Below are 13,131 nucleotides of genomic sequence, written 5' to 3'. Positions count from 1 at the left end.
TGGATGTAGACACTTGCCAGCGATGCCAATTGCTATCAAAAAACATTAGAATCAGAAACTCTTCATGTTAAAAAAAAAAAAAAAAAAAAAAAAGAAGGATTCTTTTATATATATATATATTTACCAAAGAAATACCCATGATCTCACTGTAATAGAATTCGTACGAGAGACTTCCTTGGGCTAAAAGGTCGTTGGCAAATGAGCGCATATCAGAAAAGAATTGTAGAGACATAATGTATTCGGCCCTCATAATCTTGATCATATCTACAGGACATTGTTGAATAGCAATGGCAGGTGTGCTCAAAAGTGTGGCCCAAATATCATCGAAGACAAGATAAGAAGGCGATTTCCGTGTCTTCCGGTAGGTCTGGCCATTCCCGGCTTGTTCTTTGGCTTGAGCCTTGACAAGATGGGTATTGATGAGGCATCCAATCATGTTGCGCTTAACAGTCAAAACTTGAAGAACAACACGGTTGGAGCTAAGGATAATGCTTTCGTCCGCATACTGTGTGAGGACTCTGCGGGCGTACGAGTTATTAGCGTCTTGTCTGACAGTACGGATGGCATTACGGATGTGATCTGAAGTCTCATTAGAGAGGAAAGGGTTGGAATGGGATACCAAGTCGGCAAAATCCTGTGGCTGGAACTCAAGAGACGATGTCTTCAGAGCAGCCAGGAGGCCATTGAGCGACGGTAGAACAAACTCACATATTTTTTCAGCTGTTGTAAAAAATATTATTAGCAACGTTGGATCGCAGAGTCATCGCCAGAAACGCAACGCGGAAATGTAGCTGATGTAAAATGCTCACCATTATCAGATTTTACAAGCGAAGATAGTTTGTCGAGGTACGACCAAATGGAGTTGAGGACCTGTTGACGAATTGTGGATCTTTTACCAGCAACTGTCAAGAGGTGTTTCGTAAGGTTGTAGGTCAGGTTGTCAGCAGGAGACTTGCCTGCACAGAGAAATAGGGAAATAGGGGACAAGTGTTATATCACGGTTGTCAATATCGGAATCAATAATGTTTTCAGGGAAATGCCAGTTCATTTTGCCAGATAATTGCCTGTCCGTTTCTACTTTACAAACCTTTGAGACCGAATCCATCACTAAACTGGAAATAGGAGAGTGAGTGTAGATATCCACAAAGGCGAGGAACCAGATCACTGTCAAACTGGCCAGAAGATTCTGCTGCAAACTTGGCCTGGGAAATGAGCGCATGTTGATGACGCATCGTCTAATAAATCATCCAGATAGAGCAAGGATTTAAATCAGGAACAAGCATGTAGGACAGATCGCCGACTGATGGGTAAAATTAAATTTTAAAGAGCTGCTTGAACTATATAATACATACCATGACTCCTCCTTCTGGTAAGATTGACTCTATCAAGGCCCCAGATGGACTAGCAAGCGGTGGTGCCGAGGGGCCAGTCTTAATGAGTCGTTGTACTTCATCTTCCGAAGTAGTTGAGTCCTTTGCTAATGTCGAGGCTAAGCTCGAAAGGATCTGAGAGTGTAGGTCAAATTCGAGCCTGTAGCCCAAGATATAAAATTCATTGATAGAAATATAATAAAGCAAGATGACGAGATGGTTAAAAACAATGGCCTAAACGTCGATCTGCTCTATTGATCGAAGGAATGGGGAGATTTCTTTGATAACGTACGTCTCCATATTCCGTTGTAAAGACTGTTGATTACTGAAGAAAAAAAAAAAAAAAAAAAAAAAAAGAAAAGTAGTTGAATGTGAATGTGAGGGTAAAAAAAAGTGCAAATGATGCGATGGATGAGTTTGCAGGGAAAGGAAAGGGGGAAAAGATGGAGCTAATGTTGATGGAATGAAAAGAAAAAGAAGCCTGAATGTCTGTCTTTGTGTCCGTGTGTTTTAGATGTGATTTTGTGGGATACAGAAAGACGGCCTTAAATGAAAGAATTATGTAGATATTCGAGCCCTCTTTTTCTTTTTATTTTTACTGACGGCACGTGCTTATTTCAATCATGATATATTTTTATTTTTTAGAGTAGTGCAAAAGACTCAATTGATCTGCTTCACTTGCTCACAAGTCTCGTCAGAGCAAAGATAGAAGAGGAATGGAACAAAAATATTAATATCCATAATGATCATAATAAGAAGGAGAATAGACCAAGGCCTATTTTATTCAATCGGCCTTTTTTTAACGTCTCTTTTTGTTATTACTCTTGTCGTTGTTGTTCCTGTTGCTGCGGTTGTGGTGTGTGAATACTGATCAATTCTAGCTTCCAATTTCAGAGTAGAGGTAGACGCACCGACTGACGACATATCCATGTATCTTATTGATTTGAACGGACGGAAGTTGACCCGTTTGTCTTTAAGAGCAACATCCTTCCGTCAACCCTTTCACATTCGCATACCACCTTCCCTATTATGAAAGTCTCGTTTTTTTCCCTGCTTTATGTTTCGGTGCTTTATATTTTGGATGGCATGGCTGGATCCCATCCTTCTACAAATAAAAAAGTCACTCATCAAAACCATCAGGAAAAACTCATATCTCTAACAAGCACGCCCCACATCGAAACAGTTGATTACTGTGCCATTGCTGCAAAATCATCCAAAGAAGCCGATGGGACCATCCCCTATATCGTCGCAAGAGGTTGCTATGAATTGTTTGCTTTCGATCCACAAATTAGAGAGGATGCAATCAACAGCATTCGAGCCAACTTGGAGTCTTTTTATGTCTTTTACGACATCGCCAAGTATGACCCATTCTTTTTTTTTTTTTTTTTTTTTTGTAATATTATTCTTCCTCTCATATTTCGTTGCAATCCAGTTATATAAAAGAGATTACACGTATCTTGTTGGCAAAGGCATACTAATGCATCTCTTGGTCGTATTCTCTATATCGAACTCATTATTAAAGATCACCACCTCGCATGGAGAATTCGGACTTGGAGCCCATTGATTTATCGGTATCTTTGGCCGAGCTCGCGAATGAAACATATCTAAATGATTATGCTTTCCATGACAGGCTTTCGAATCTCATTGCACGGTTGCAGGACCCGCATACGGTATACAAAAGCATGTGTTATCAGCAATTTGTCTTCGTTCAACCCATTTCAACCTATGGTGTATACGAAGATCATCGACAGCAAGTAAAAGTGGCTTCAATTCTTGATAAATTAGACCCGCGATTGACGAGTGATCTGAATGACTGCGAGGTCACACACATCGATGGCCGCTCAGCTTACGAGAGTATAATCAATAACTGGGACACTGATTGGCAGCCTTTATCGAGGAGATTCATCAGAGTTAATTCTTTGTTTTTCATCTTTGCATGCCAACATACCTAACATGACAATATAGTGATCGTTGAATTTGCCAAATCCAAAGCATATAGTAAGGACAGAGGGGTCCGTATCAACAAATCGTTCTCGTCTCTTGCACATGACAAAATTGGGGGTTATTATGATCATTATTCTATGGGCACCTTTGCTCAGAGGACAAGTATCCCGCCTAATGAAACGATCGAATATAAAATCGACTGCAGGTCAAAGTTCAGCTTGAACACGCTGCCACAGAACCTCTCTACATTGTTAGCGACCTTTAAGTTATCATGGACAGCACTGGATGTAACGATGTTGCCATTCAATGATGCTCGCTCCTACCACAGGCAATTCTGTACTCAAGGCTCTATCCAGACAGTGAAAAAGCTTGTTCTTAATTCTGCGTTACCAGATGATTTCAATTCTGTCAAGGAAGACGCCCTTGGGACTTATAAGAAAGCTAGAGAATTGTATCGTGGAGCGTATGCATCTTTCTACCTTTTAGATGACAATATAACAGGCATCTTTCGGCTTGGCACAGAGTCACCTCATAAAGAAAAAGTCCAGTCGAATTTTTATGCCAACATTGACAAAGGATTTGAAGCATTGAGCAAGGCAGGAGCTAGAAAGCTTATTGTTGACTTGCAAAACAACTCTGGCGGGATCATTTGTTGGGGTCGTTATGTTTTGCAGACGCTTTTCCCTCAAACAGTCAATTCGCCCTACATTTACAGTCTGCGTGCTTCGCCTTTGGCGCAGGCGCTGGCACAAGCAACATTCATTTATGATTGTGAAAGCGACTCACCATATGATGGATTTGTGGATCCAAACACAGGAGAAGAATTCACAAACGATTCATGGATGATACCTGGGACTACGATGCTTGGAAGGCAAGGCAACTTCAGTGACAAGATAGCAGATAGGCGCTGCTCAGCAGTGGAGGATGTCAAAGGCGATCATGAGAACGCCATGTTTGCTCCCTCAAATATTACCCTTCTTACAAATGGATTTTGTGGATCAACATGCGCTGTCCTCGCCATACAAATGCACGAACGTTATGGTGTGCGCACGGTTGCCATCGGTGGAGTGCACGGACAGCCCATGATGTTTACCTCTTTCCCTGGAGGGGCTGTTCAAGCAAACAATACACTTTGGATAAAACGCATCCAAGATGTCATTGACATATTACCCGATAATCTACACACTCAACAGATTAAAACGCTCCTTCCAAGGCAGTTACCAGCTAACGGACAACTCGCCTTTACATTCCGGCAGGTGCTGAGCACGATCAACCCGGATCAAGTCCTAGAGTATATGAGGATTCCAAGCGAGTTCCGAATGGACTATACAGTTGCACGTTTCCGACTACCTTCTATTTTATGGAAAGATGTCCGAGACCTGGTATGGGATACTATTATGTCATCGAAGGGGAAGGAGGAGGAGAAGGAGAAGAAGGGCCTAGAGGGCGATGAAAGCTTCGGAGGGGATTTGGAGGGGATTTCGGAGGCAATTTTTAGCGATCAAAAGATTGGAACGATGGTTGAAGTTGAAAGAACAGCTGCGGATGATTTGATGATGGCGATTTTGGGGCTAGAGGGAGCAGATCGTGAGGACTTCCGATGGATCCATCAATTCGAGATGTACTAATCCAAAATGAATCTCAGCTCTTTCTGATAAATGCATCCAAGGCATTAAACCTCGGAACTGTTCTTACCCTTTTTGCTTCATTCATTTCTTCATTTCATTCCATTTGTCGCCATTTCATTTCTCTTCATTTATCTCCCATCATTCTGCGTCTCGTTCTTGCCTTCATTCTCCATTCAATCTCTCATTCCATCTCTTAATCATCGACTGATCCGTTTTTACTTTTTTTCTCTGTAGCTCTGTGAGGCAGCAAAGATAGATCGCTATGCCAAACCCAGTAAATAGTGGTCTTCCTGGGATCTTGAGTAGCATCGACATTTTAGCAACCCTTCCTACCGGTCTTCACATAGATTCAGCAATAGAGCTAACAAAATCATTGTCACCAGGAAGTATACTGCGCACATTAATCGTTGATAACTACGACTCATATACGTTCAACCTGCTGCAGTTATTTGATCAGGAGCACCTTCAGCAGGTGGTGGTAATCCGCAACGATCAGTTTACATGGTACTTACACATCCTGCCTAATATTTTAAATAGTTGGTAACGTCAACTCAAAGACACTCGACAATCTAACACTAACCCTTTGTATCCTTTCACCTCACTTTACTCCCAAACTGCCTTATGCTTTATTTTTCTGCAGGCCCGAGTTTAAGCAGCAGATCCTGCCTTTCTTTGATCAGATCATCCTCTCACCTGGCCCTGGGCGTCCAGAACGTCCCCATGTAAATAAACTTTTTTGTTACCTCCAATCTGTTGTATTCCAAATGTGACTCACCCATTCGCTCATACTCTTACATTAAAAGTTTGGGCGAATTAAAAAAAAAAAAAAAAAAAAAAAAATTAAAGTATTGTTTATGAAATCTTTTTAGGATTTTGGGATCTGTGCTCAGATCTTAGAAAAGTCCCGTATCCCCGTCTTTGGCATTTGCCTGGGTCACCAGGGTATCGGTTGGATACACGGCGCCAAAATAACATATAGCCCAGAACCGGTTCATGGACAGATTGCTCATATTCAGCACAACGGTGCAGGGATTTTCCATGGAATACCCCAAGATTTCAAAGTAGTACGGTATCACTCGCTTGTCATCCAGGAGCAGGATCTACCTGATGACCTCATAATCACTGCTTGGTGTTACAGCACCCCGCTGATCGCTGATGATACTACTATCAGGAAGGACAATACATTCCGCAATAATTCAAAAGATCGTGCTATCTCATGTAATACGTGGGGGGAAAAGTCTATTATGGGTGTCAAGCACAGATATCTTCCACATTATGGTGTTCAATTCCATCCAGAATCTATCTGCACGCAATATGGTCAAAAGATGATGAACAACTTCTTTATGCTCACACACGAGTTTTATCGAGAGCATAAACGAAATAGCATCGCTGGATGCATACCTGATCATGTCCGAGCGCACTCAGTGATAGCCACAAAATCACCTGCTGTCATCCCCCAACCAATGTTGACATCTAGTAGTTTGAAGGATAATCCGCCCAGTCAATATAGCCTCTTCATCCATATGCTGGATCCTACGATTTTTCCGGCACCCGAGATTGTATTTTCATCCCTCTTCTTGACGGGACCTCGCTCCAAGGCCGCAGCCTGGTGGTTGGATAGTGCGCGTCAGCCTCATCCAATGTCTCGGTTCTCTTTCATGGGCGGCATTGAAACCAGGCGTTGCTGTAGCCAGTCGTCAAATGGATATCTAAATACTCCTAGTGCAGCCCAAGCAGTGATCCAATACTCTACACTCCATAGGGAGATCTGCATTCGTCACTACAAGAGGCAGTCCAATGCTTCTAGTATTAAGCGAGTATACTTAAATCAGAATCGACGATCGGCGCATGGGGCAGCTGAAACATTTTGGGATTGGGTATCACAGCTGATGGCCGGCTTTAGTAAGGACGATATTGAAACCATTTTAACCGGGCCTAATGGTGAGCAACGGGACTTTGAAGAGGCGCCCTTTGACTTCTTTACAGGCATGGTTGGATACTTTGGATATGAGATGAAGCGTGAGAGTTTGGATGGGTACCAGACTCCATTAGAACAACAATGTCAATGTGATGGCCATTCTGGACGTTCCGAATGTTTTTGTACATGTAATTGCCTACGACAGCCTGATGCGTCATTTATTCTAGCTACACAGGCTGTTGTATTTGATCATGTCGATAAGCGCGTTTATGTATTGGGAGTAGTGAATAACCAGCCCGAAAAGTTGCAGAAAAACCTGGAGGCGCCTATCGGATTCTTGGATCGCCAGGCTTGCGATACTTGGATTAAAGAGGTTACACGCTCCATCACTCATGTTGCAACGATACACACTAAAGCGGGGAGCTCAGCGACAGGAGCTACTTTTTTACCCAGTGCGGCCAAAAGCGATAAACCTTATCGTCAACGTCGTCGATCATCTGTAAGCTTGTTGTCCCCATTTAAAGTGGATGTATCGGAGGAGAACTACTTGAAGGCTATTCGGGATAGCCTTGACTATATTCATGAGGGTGAGAGCTATGAACTCTGCTTGACTACGCAGTTCAGAGCCAAAATACCGTTACATAAACAGTATCAGGAGGATCATTTGGTCAACAGCGATGAACAGCAAGGTGATCCTGCATATGACTTGTATAAGATCTTACGGAAACTCAATCCTGCGCCTTTTTCTGCATTTTTGAGCCTCCCAATAGCGATGGACGAAGGAGTAGCATTAAAAAGCCAATACCTAAATGGGCACAGCTCAGTTCCAGAAAAGAACGAGATAGTTAGAAGGCTGGTCATTCTCTCTTCCTCACCCGAGCGATTTCTAAAAATCGGACGTATTTCTGATGACAAGTTGACGACTCAAGATGATAAAAATGCTTCATGTTCACTTAGGACTGTTGAAATGAAGCCTATCAAGGGGACAGTAGCTGTTGCTAAAGGGTGCTTCTGCGAAGAAAATGAAGGCTGCAATATCAGTCAGAGCACGGATGGAGAACATTTTGAAGACATCGAATTGTCGTATCAAGGTGATAAGACTTATGCAAGCCACCGTTCCACCTATGATCGATGCACAGAAGCGAGGAAACGCGAGAATCAAAGACGGATAGATACCCTGTCAAACAATGTGAAGGAGCGCGCAGAAAACCTAATGGTAACATTTCGCACTCGTCACTGCAGGACTGCAAGAACTGTCTAAATTGTTTTAGTTGATACTAACCTCTTTAATCTATAGATCGTAGATTTGATCCGCAATGACCTCGCACATGTTTGCAGCTCTTATTCCGTCAGAGTTCCTTATTTGATGAAGGTTGAGTCATATGAGACTGTGCATCAACTAGTGACAACAGTGAGAGGCGAGCTCTTTGACCATATCGACAGCACGCAAACTGTTAGAGCCTGTTTTCCACCAGGGTCTATGACCGGCGCTCCTAAATTGCGCTCTGTTCAGCTTCTCGATTCTCTTGAACATCATGTCAAACGCGGTGTCTATTCAGGTTGTCTCGGTTATATCGGGATTCCTGCCAGAGCAGCTTCTTCAGCGGGTGCTAACACTAAATCACACAAAAAGGCCCGCTCTTCTACAGATTTCGCGGTTGTTATACGGACAGCAGTACTTTCCGTTGAGCCCAATGTGGACAATGATGGGAAAATGATCCTTTCAGGAGGTAAATTCATTGAAGATTAGGCGGTATCAGAAGAAATGGTAGTGACACTATCCTCTCAATCTCTCAATGCTTTAATCCTTTTTTTTTTTTTTTTTTTTTTTTTTACGCATTTAGATCTCTCAGTCGGAGCTGGAGGTGCTTTGACAATTTTATCAGACGCGCAAGAAGAATGGAAAGAGGTATTGCTCAAATCACGGTCTGTTGTTCCAAGGTATGGTCAACGCCCTATTTTGTGTATTGCATCACATGGCTGTTTTTTTTTTTTTTTTTTTTTTTTGGATGATGGTCTTCAAATGCACTGACTATCCTTTTTATTCGTGAATCTACGTGTTCGGCGGCAGTGTGCTAACATATTTGCACCAAAAATATTAATAGCCAACACTTGATCTTTAGATCTTTAATATGTGGTCAGCATCTCTCGTTTGGATTGGCCTAAATATAACACGTTGTTTCAGACGAGTAAAAACTAAATATCCTGGTTATTCGTTTAACCTTTTTATATATGTAATTCACTCTTTATTGATTTCATTTGAGAGGAAGCTCTGCTTACTCATGAATACATTGAGAGTGTATGAAATAAACAACGATAAATGATGTGGCCTGCCATCACCGCTAGTCAAATAAATACTTTTTTTTTTGTTGTTGTTGTTGTTGCTGAGGGGTTTAAGAACATCCTGTGTTCATCTTTACTTATCCTCCCACTACCTTACTTCATTAGTAACGGCGGCGGCGAAGAGCAGCACTGCAGGCTGCACCTTTGACCCAGACAGAAGAACTACCGGGTGTATCACCTTGAGTCCACCACTGTGCAGTATAGACGAATCCGTTATAGGTAACCCTGGCACCACTGTTGTAAGCAGCCGAGGTCGACCAGGCGTTAATGTCGGAGCATGAACTACCGGGAACGCTACCTCCAGAGCATACACCATTGTCCTTCCATGGAGCACCTGCGGAGGGAACATTGCCCTGTGTCCACCACATAGCAGTATACTGCTTACCATTGTACGAGACGACAGCGCCGCCAGTGTAAACCTTGCCGGCTTCCCAGGCAGGAGCAGCACAGGTAGGGTTGGTGGGGCCAGGCGTGCTCGTGGTCGTAGTCCTAGTTTGCGTCTGAGTGACAGTGGCGGTCGAGGTGGGGGTTGTGCCATCAAATGGAGGGATAACACCCGAGCAGCGTGGTGTGTTGGCGCCAAGAGCAGCCTTACATATCTGCTGTGCCGCAGTAGTGGCATCAACGTTGTTGGAATTTCCAGCCTTCTTGTACAATTCCCAAAAGAAGCCACCTCTAGCACCTTGGGCAGCCAGAATGGCTGTCAGCTCGGATTGGGTCAGAGGCAACTGATGGGTAGGGTCATGTGTGGGGTCTGGATAGGCAGGAATGCCGATCTCATAACCGACAATAGCCTTCAGGCCGTTGTTAGCGTAGCCGTTCATGTAGTAGATGACCTGCTGGCTCAAGCTGCATACGCCTGTGTCAGGACACTCATGATATTGCTGGTTGTTGGATAGATCATAAGTCATTACATTCACTCCACCACTATCGGCGATGGCGTTGTAAAGGTCAGGGTACCACTTGAACAGGTTATACCAAATGTTCTTGAGGTTACCGCCCCACCAGTTGGTCGAGAGACCACCAGCAGCAGAAGCAGCGGTTGCAAGCTTCAAAGATGGCTGGATGGCCTGAATGTTGATAAGAACATCCTTCATGATAGCACCATATTTGTAGACGGTTTGATGAGAGGTCCATGGACCAGTGGATGGACCACTCTTGAAGTAATCGGCATGCCACATCTCCTCATAATCTATAGTAACAAAAAGCGAGACATTAGGTAAGTATGGTAAGCAAAATACGGCCGGTTTCTTGCGTCAATACAAATGCATAGCCTTGATTAAACTTTTTCGAGCTGCATACCAATATCGACTCCGACAAGACCAAGGTCTTTAGCAAGATAGACCAAGTCCTGGTAGGGGTCACGATTAACAGTCTGGTAGTAGTTGCTACCGGGAACTATATTGACTTTATTGTTCTTGGTATCGGTCCAAGACTTGCCTACCCATTGTATTATAAAGAAATAGATGCTTATTAGTATAAGCAATTCGGTGGCTATCAGTTGTAACAAGAGCAATCAAAAAAAAAAAAAAAAAAAAAAAAAAAATACCTGGAACCATCTCGGGATGCCAAACAGGGGCCTCTGCTGCGGCACCAGCTGCGATATACTGCTGGGCAGCTTTCCAAGTAGCCGACTCGGAAGGCTCAGGGAAGATATCAAAATCAGCCAAAGTAGTGTTCTCGCTCTTGGGTTCGCAGGTGTAACACCACATGTTGGCTTCTGTGCAAGAAGCAAGCGATCCTCCATTTTCAATGATTTTCCAATAGTTGGGGGTGCTGGTTCCATAACCACCAACGGAGTAGTAAGTGTAGACGTACTGGAGATATGTGTGCGATGCCATAAAAGTTTAGGTATCATTAGTCGACCTACTCTTAACGAATATATATATCCTTTTACGCTGATACATACCGGGAAGCATCCGTAGTTCCATCCTCCAACTGACAAGAAAACTTCAACGCCACCGGCCTGAAGTTTGGTAACTTTCTCTTTGAGGTCGGCAAATCCGAAATCTGGCGTGTTAGCATAATTCAGCCCGACGTGCTCAAGAGTGTTAGAACCAGGTACATAGACCATGCCTGGACGAGCAAACGACAAGAAAATTCTGTTGATAGGGATCTTGTCAGCGTTGTCCGCAAGGGCCTTGAGCTTGGCAGGTCCGTTCGTTGGGTTCAAGAGGAGGTAGCCTGCGGCTTGAGGTGCTGCTACTACAGACGAGCAAACAAATGCCAGTGCCGAAGCAACTGACAGAAAAGCGGTTGTTAAATGCATGTTTTATTCCCTTTTTCTGGATGACCTTAAATGTGATTGGAGCGAGAATGAATGGGGAAGTGAATGAGATGAAGGAGGTGAAGAATAACAGAGACGTCTTTACTGTTAGTATTTATACGTTTTTGCGGGTTGCTTTGGATTGAGATACTATTTTCAACGCCATCGCATACATGGAGCAAGCCAAACTATCCCGATTATACACTAAAGAGAGAATAGAGCGTAAAAAAAGCGTCCATTTCGGTTTTGTTCGATCTAGTTCAGACGCTGCGATCCTTGACGCGATCGACTCGTGATAAGATTGCGCTACAACTAGGTATTCCGATAACACACAATAGCACGTTACAAAAAATAAAAATGGGTATGTCCACGGAGAATGCAATCAAAAAAAAAAAAAAAAAAAAAAAAAAAAAAAACATCGGTCAATTTGAGTACAATCGGTCATCAGTAGGATAAATGTTGTACTTCCATGCCTTCCACCTTCCATAGTGCGCGCTAAACATAAACATACGAGCCCGCGCTGTTTGCTTTGAAAGGCACTTGTGTATACCCGCACCCTCTGCAAGGCTCCATCAGCTTTTCATAGCCCTACTCGAAGGCCATACCTCCTACACTTACGTTGATTGTGTTAACTTTGCCTTTCCATACTTTAACTTTAGGGTCTAGATGGTAAATTTGAATCTCTCTAAAGCAGCAACAATATAATGGCAATGGCAACAATCAAAAACAGCAACGAAAGCAGTAATAATGATAACAACAAACAGTGATAGTGACAAAACAAAAAGCAAGGGGATGTTGACGAGCCTCTCCTTAAACAAGCTAGATTATGCGAGATTGTGAAAAGGCCTTCCCATTCACTTGCCTTTGTCTCCCATCCTCCTTGCTCCTTGTGTTCTCCAAACATTCTGCTGTTTATATTTGTGCTCTTTACGGTCAAAGTAAAGACGTTGCCGTGTTTAATCATCTTCACGAATGTGAATTGTGATCACGATTGTGATTATCATGGTTAATTTTTCCTTTTTATTGCTATTCAATAATGTAGGACCATAGCTGCAAGTAGCTATAGGAAGAGTATCAAAGTGTCTTACAGCGGGTGGATAATAGATGATAATCCAAGTTTATTTTATAGCGCTTTGGCCTCCTATGATCAATATCCTTGCACCATCAAACTTTCCTGTGCTCTGCCGCCATATCCAATTATACGCGAATGTAACGCAGACAATTAGGGCTTTCATAATTTGTTTACACATGCTCCGTGTGCATGTCCAACCAATGAAAGGACGCGATAATAGCCCATGCCATGTTTACCTGCATGAAAAGAAAAAAACAACACCCGTGTTCCCCTGTGATGTGAATGTTTGGGTGTTGAGCCCTTCTCCCCTTCTCTTGTTCATCCTAACTCTTCTTTCTTTCAGTCTTTCAGTCTATCTAATGTCCACTTTAGCTTGTCTCATAAAGCGGAACCTTTGTTATGTAATGTAGTTTTTTTTTTTTTTTTTTTTTTTTTTTTTTTAAGAAGAAAACGAAAGTGAAAAAAAAAGAAAAAGTTGAAATGAAGACTGATATGTTCCTCTATTTACCCATTCGATACCTTTATTATTATCATTGGAAGAATGGTAGCAATGGTAATAATGGTAATAATAACAAAAAACAACAGCTGCC

At 42.8% G+C, this 13,131-nt stretch overlaps 3 protein-coding genes across 3 annotated transcripts; 2 read left to right on the top strand and 1 right to left on the bottom strand.

Moving 5' to 3' along the window:
• Nucleotides 1-2,456: 2,456 nt before the first annotated feature.
• BCR41DRAFT_401006 (hypothetical protein) lies at nt 2,457-4,942 on the top strand (the record flags this gene model as incomplete). Its single annotated transcript, XM_022029188.1, has 3 exons — nt 2,457-2,728; nt 2,893-3,224; nt 3,336-4,942. 3 exons carry the CDS (start codon nt 2,457-2,459, stop codon nt 4,940-4,942), a joined length of 2,211 nt encoding a protein of 736 aa, XP_021876589.1.
• A 32-nt stretch (nt 4,943-4,974) lies between these two features.
• BCR41DRAFT_328170 (chorismate binding enzyme-domain-containing protein) lies at nt 4,975-9,197 on the top strand. Its single transcript, XM_022021689.1, has 6 exons — nt 4,975-5,446; nt 5,583-5,664; nt 5,812-8,076; nt 8,158-8,590; nt 8,705-8,801; nt 8,932-9,197. The coding sequence occupies exons 1-6, from the start codon at nt 5,205-5,207 to the stop codon at nt 8,960-8,962; spliced, it is 3,150 nt and encodes a 1,049-aa protein (XP_021876588.1). The 5' UTR covers nt 4,975-5,204; the 3' UTR covers nt 8,963-9,197.
• Nucleotides 9,198-9,304: 107 nt separating this feature from the next.
• On the bottom strand, nt 9,305-11,472 carry BCR41DRAFT_374839 (hypothetical protein; the record flags this gene model as incomplete). The annotated part of the gene is made up of 4 exons (XM_022026901.1): nt 9,305-10,395; nt 10,506-10,643; nt 10,753-11,020; nt 11,113-11,472. 4 exons carry the CDS (start codon nt 11,470-11,472, stop codon nt 9,305-9,307), a joined length of 1,857 nt encoding a protein of 618 aa, XP_021876587.1.
• Nucleotides 11,473-13,131: the final 1,659 nt, after the last annotated feature.

The sequence above is a fragment of the Lobosporangium transversale genome, assembly GCF_002105155.1.
Source record: "Lobosporangium transversale strain NRRL 3116 chromosome Unknown BCR41scaffold_56, whole genome shotgun sequence".
NCBI lineage: Eukaryota > Fungi > Mortierellomycota > Mortierellomycetes > Mortierellales > Mortierellaceae > Lobosporangium > Lobosporangium transversale.
The sequence above is the reverse complement of the archived record's forward strand: the minus strand, read 5'-3'. Positions and strand labels throughout refer to the sequence as shown.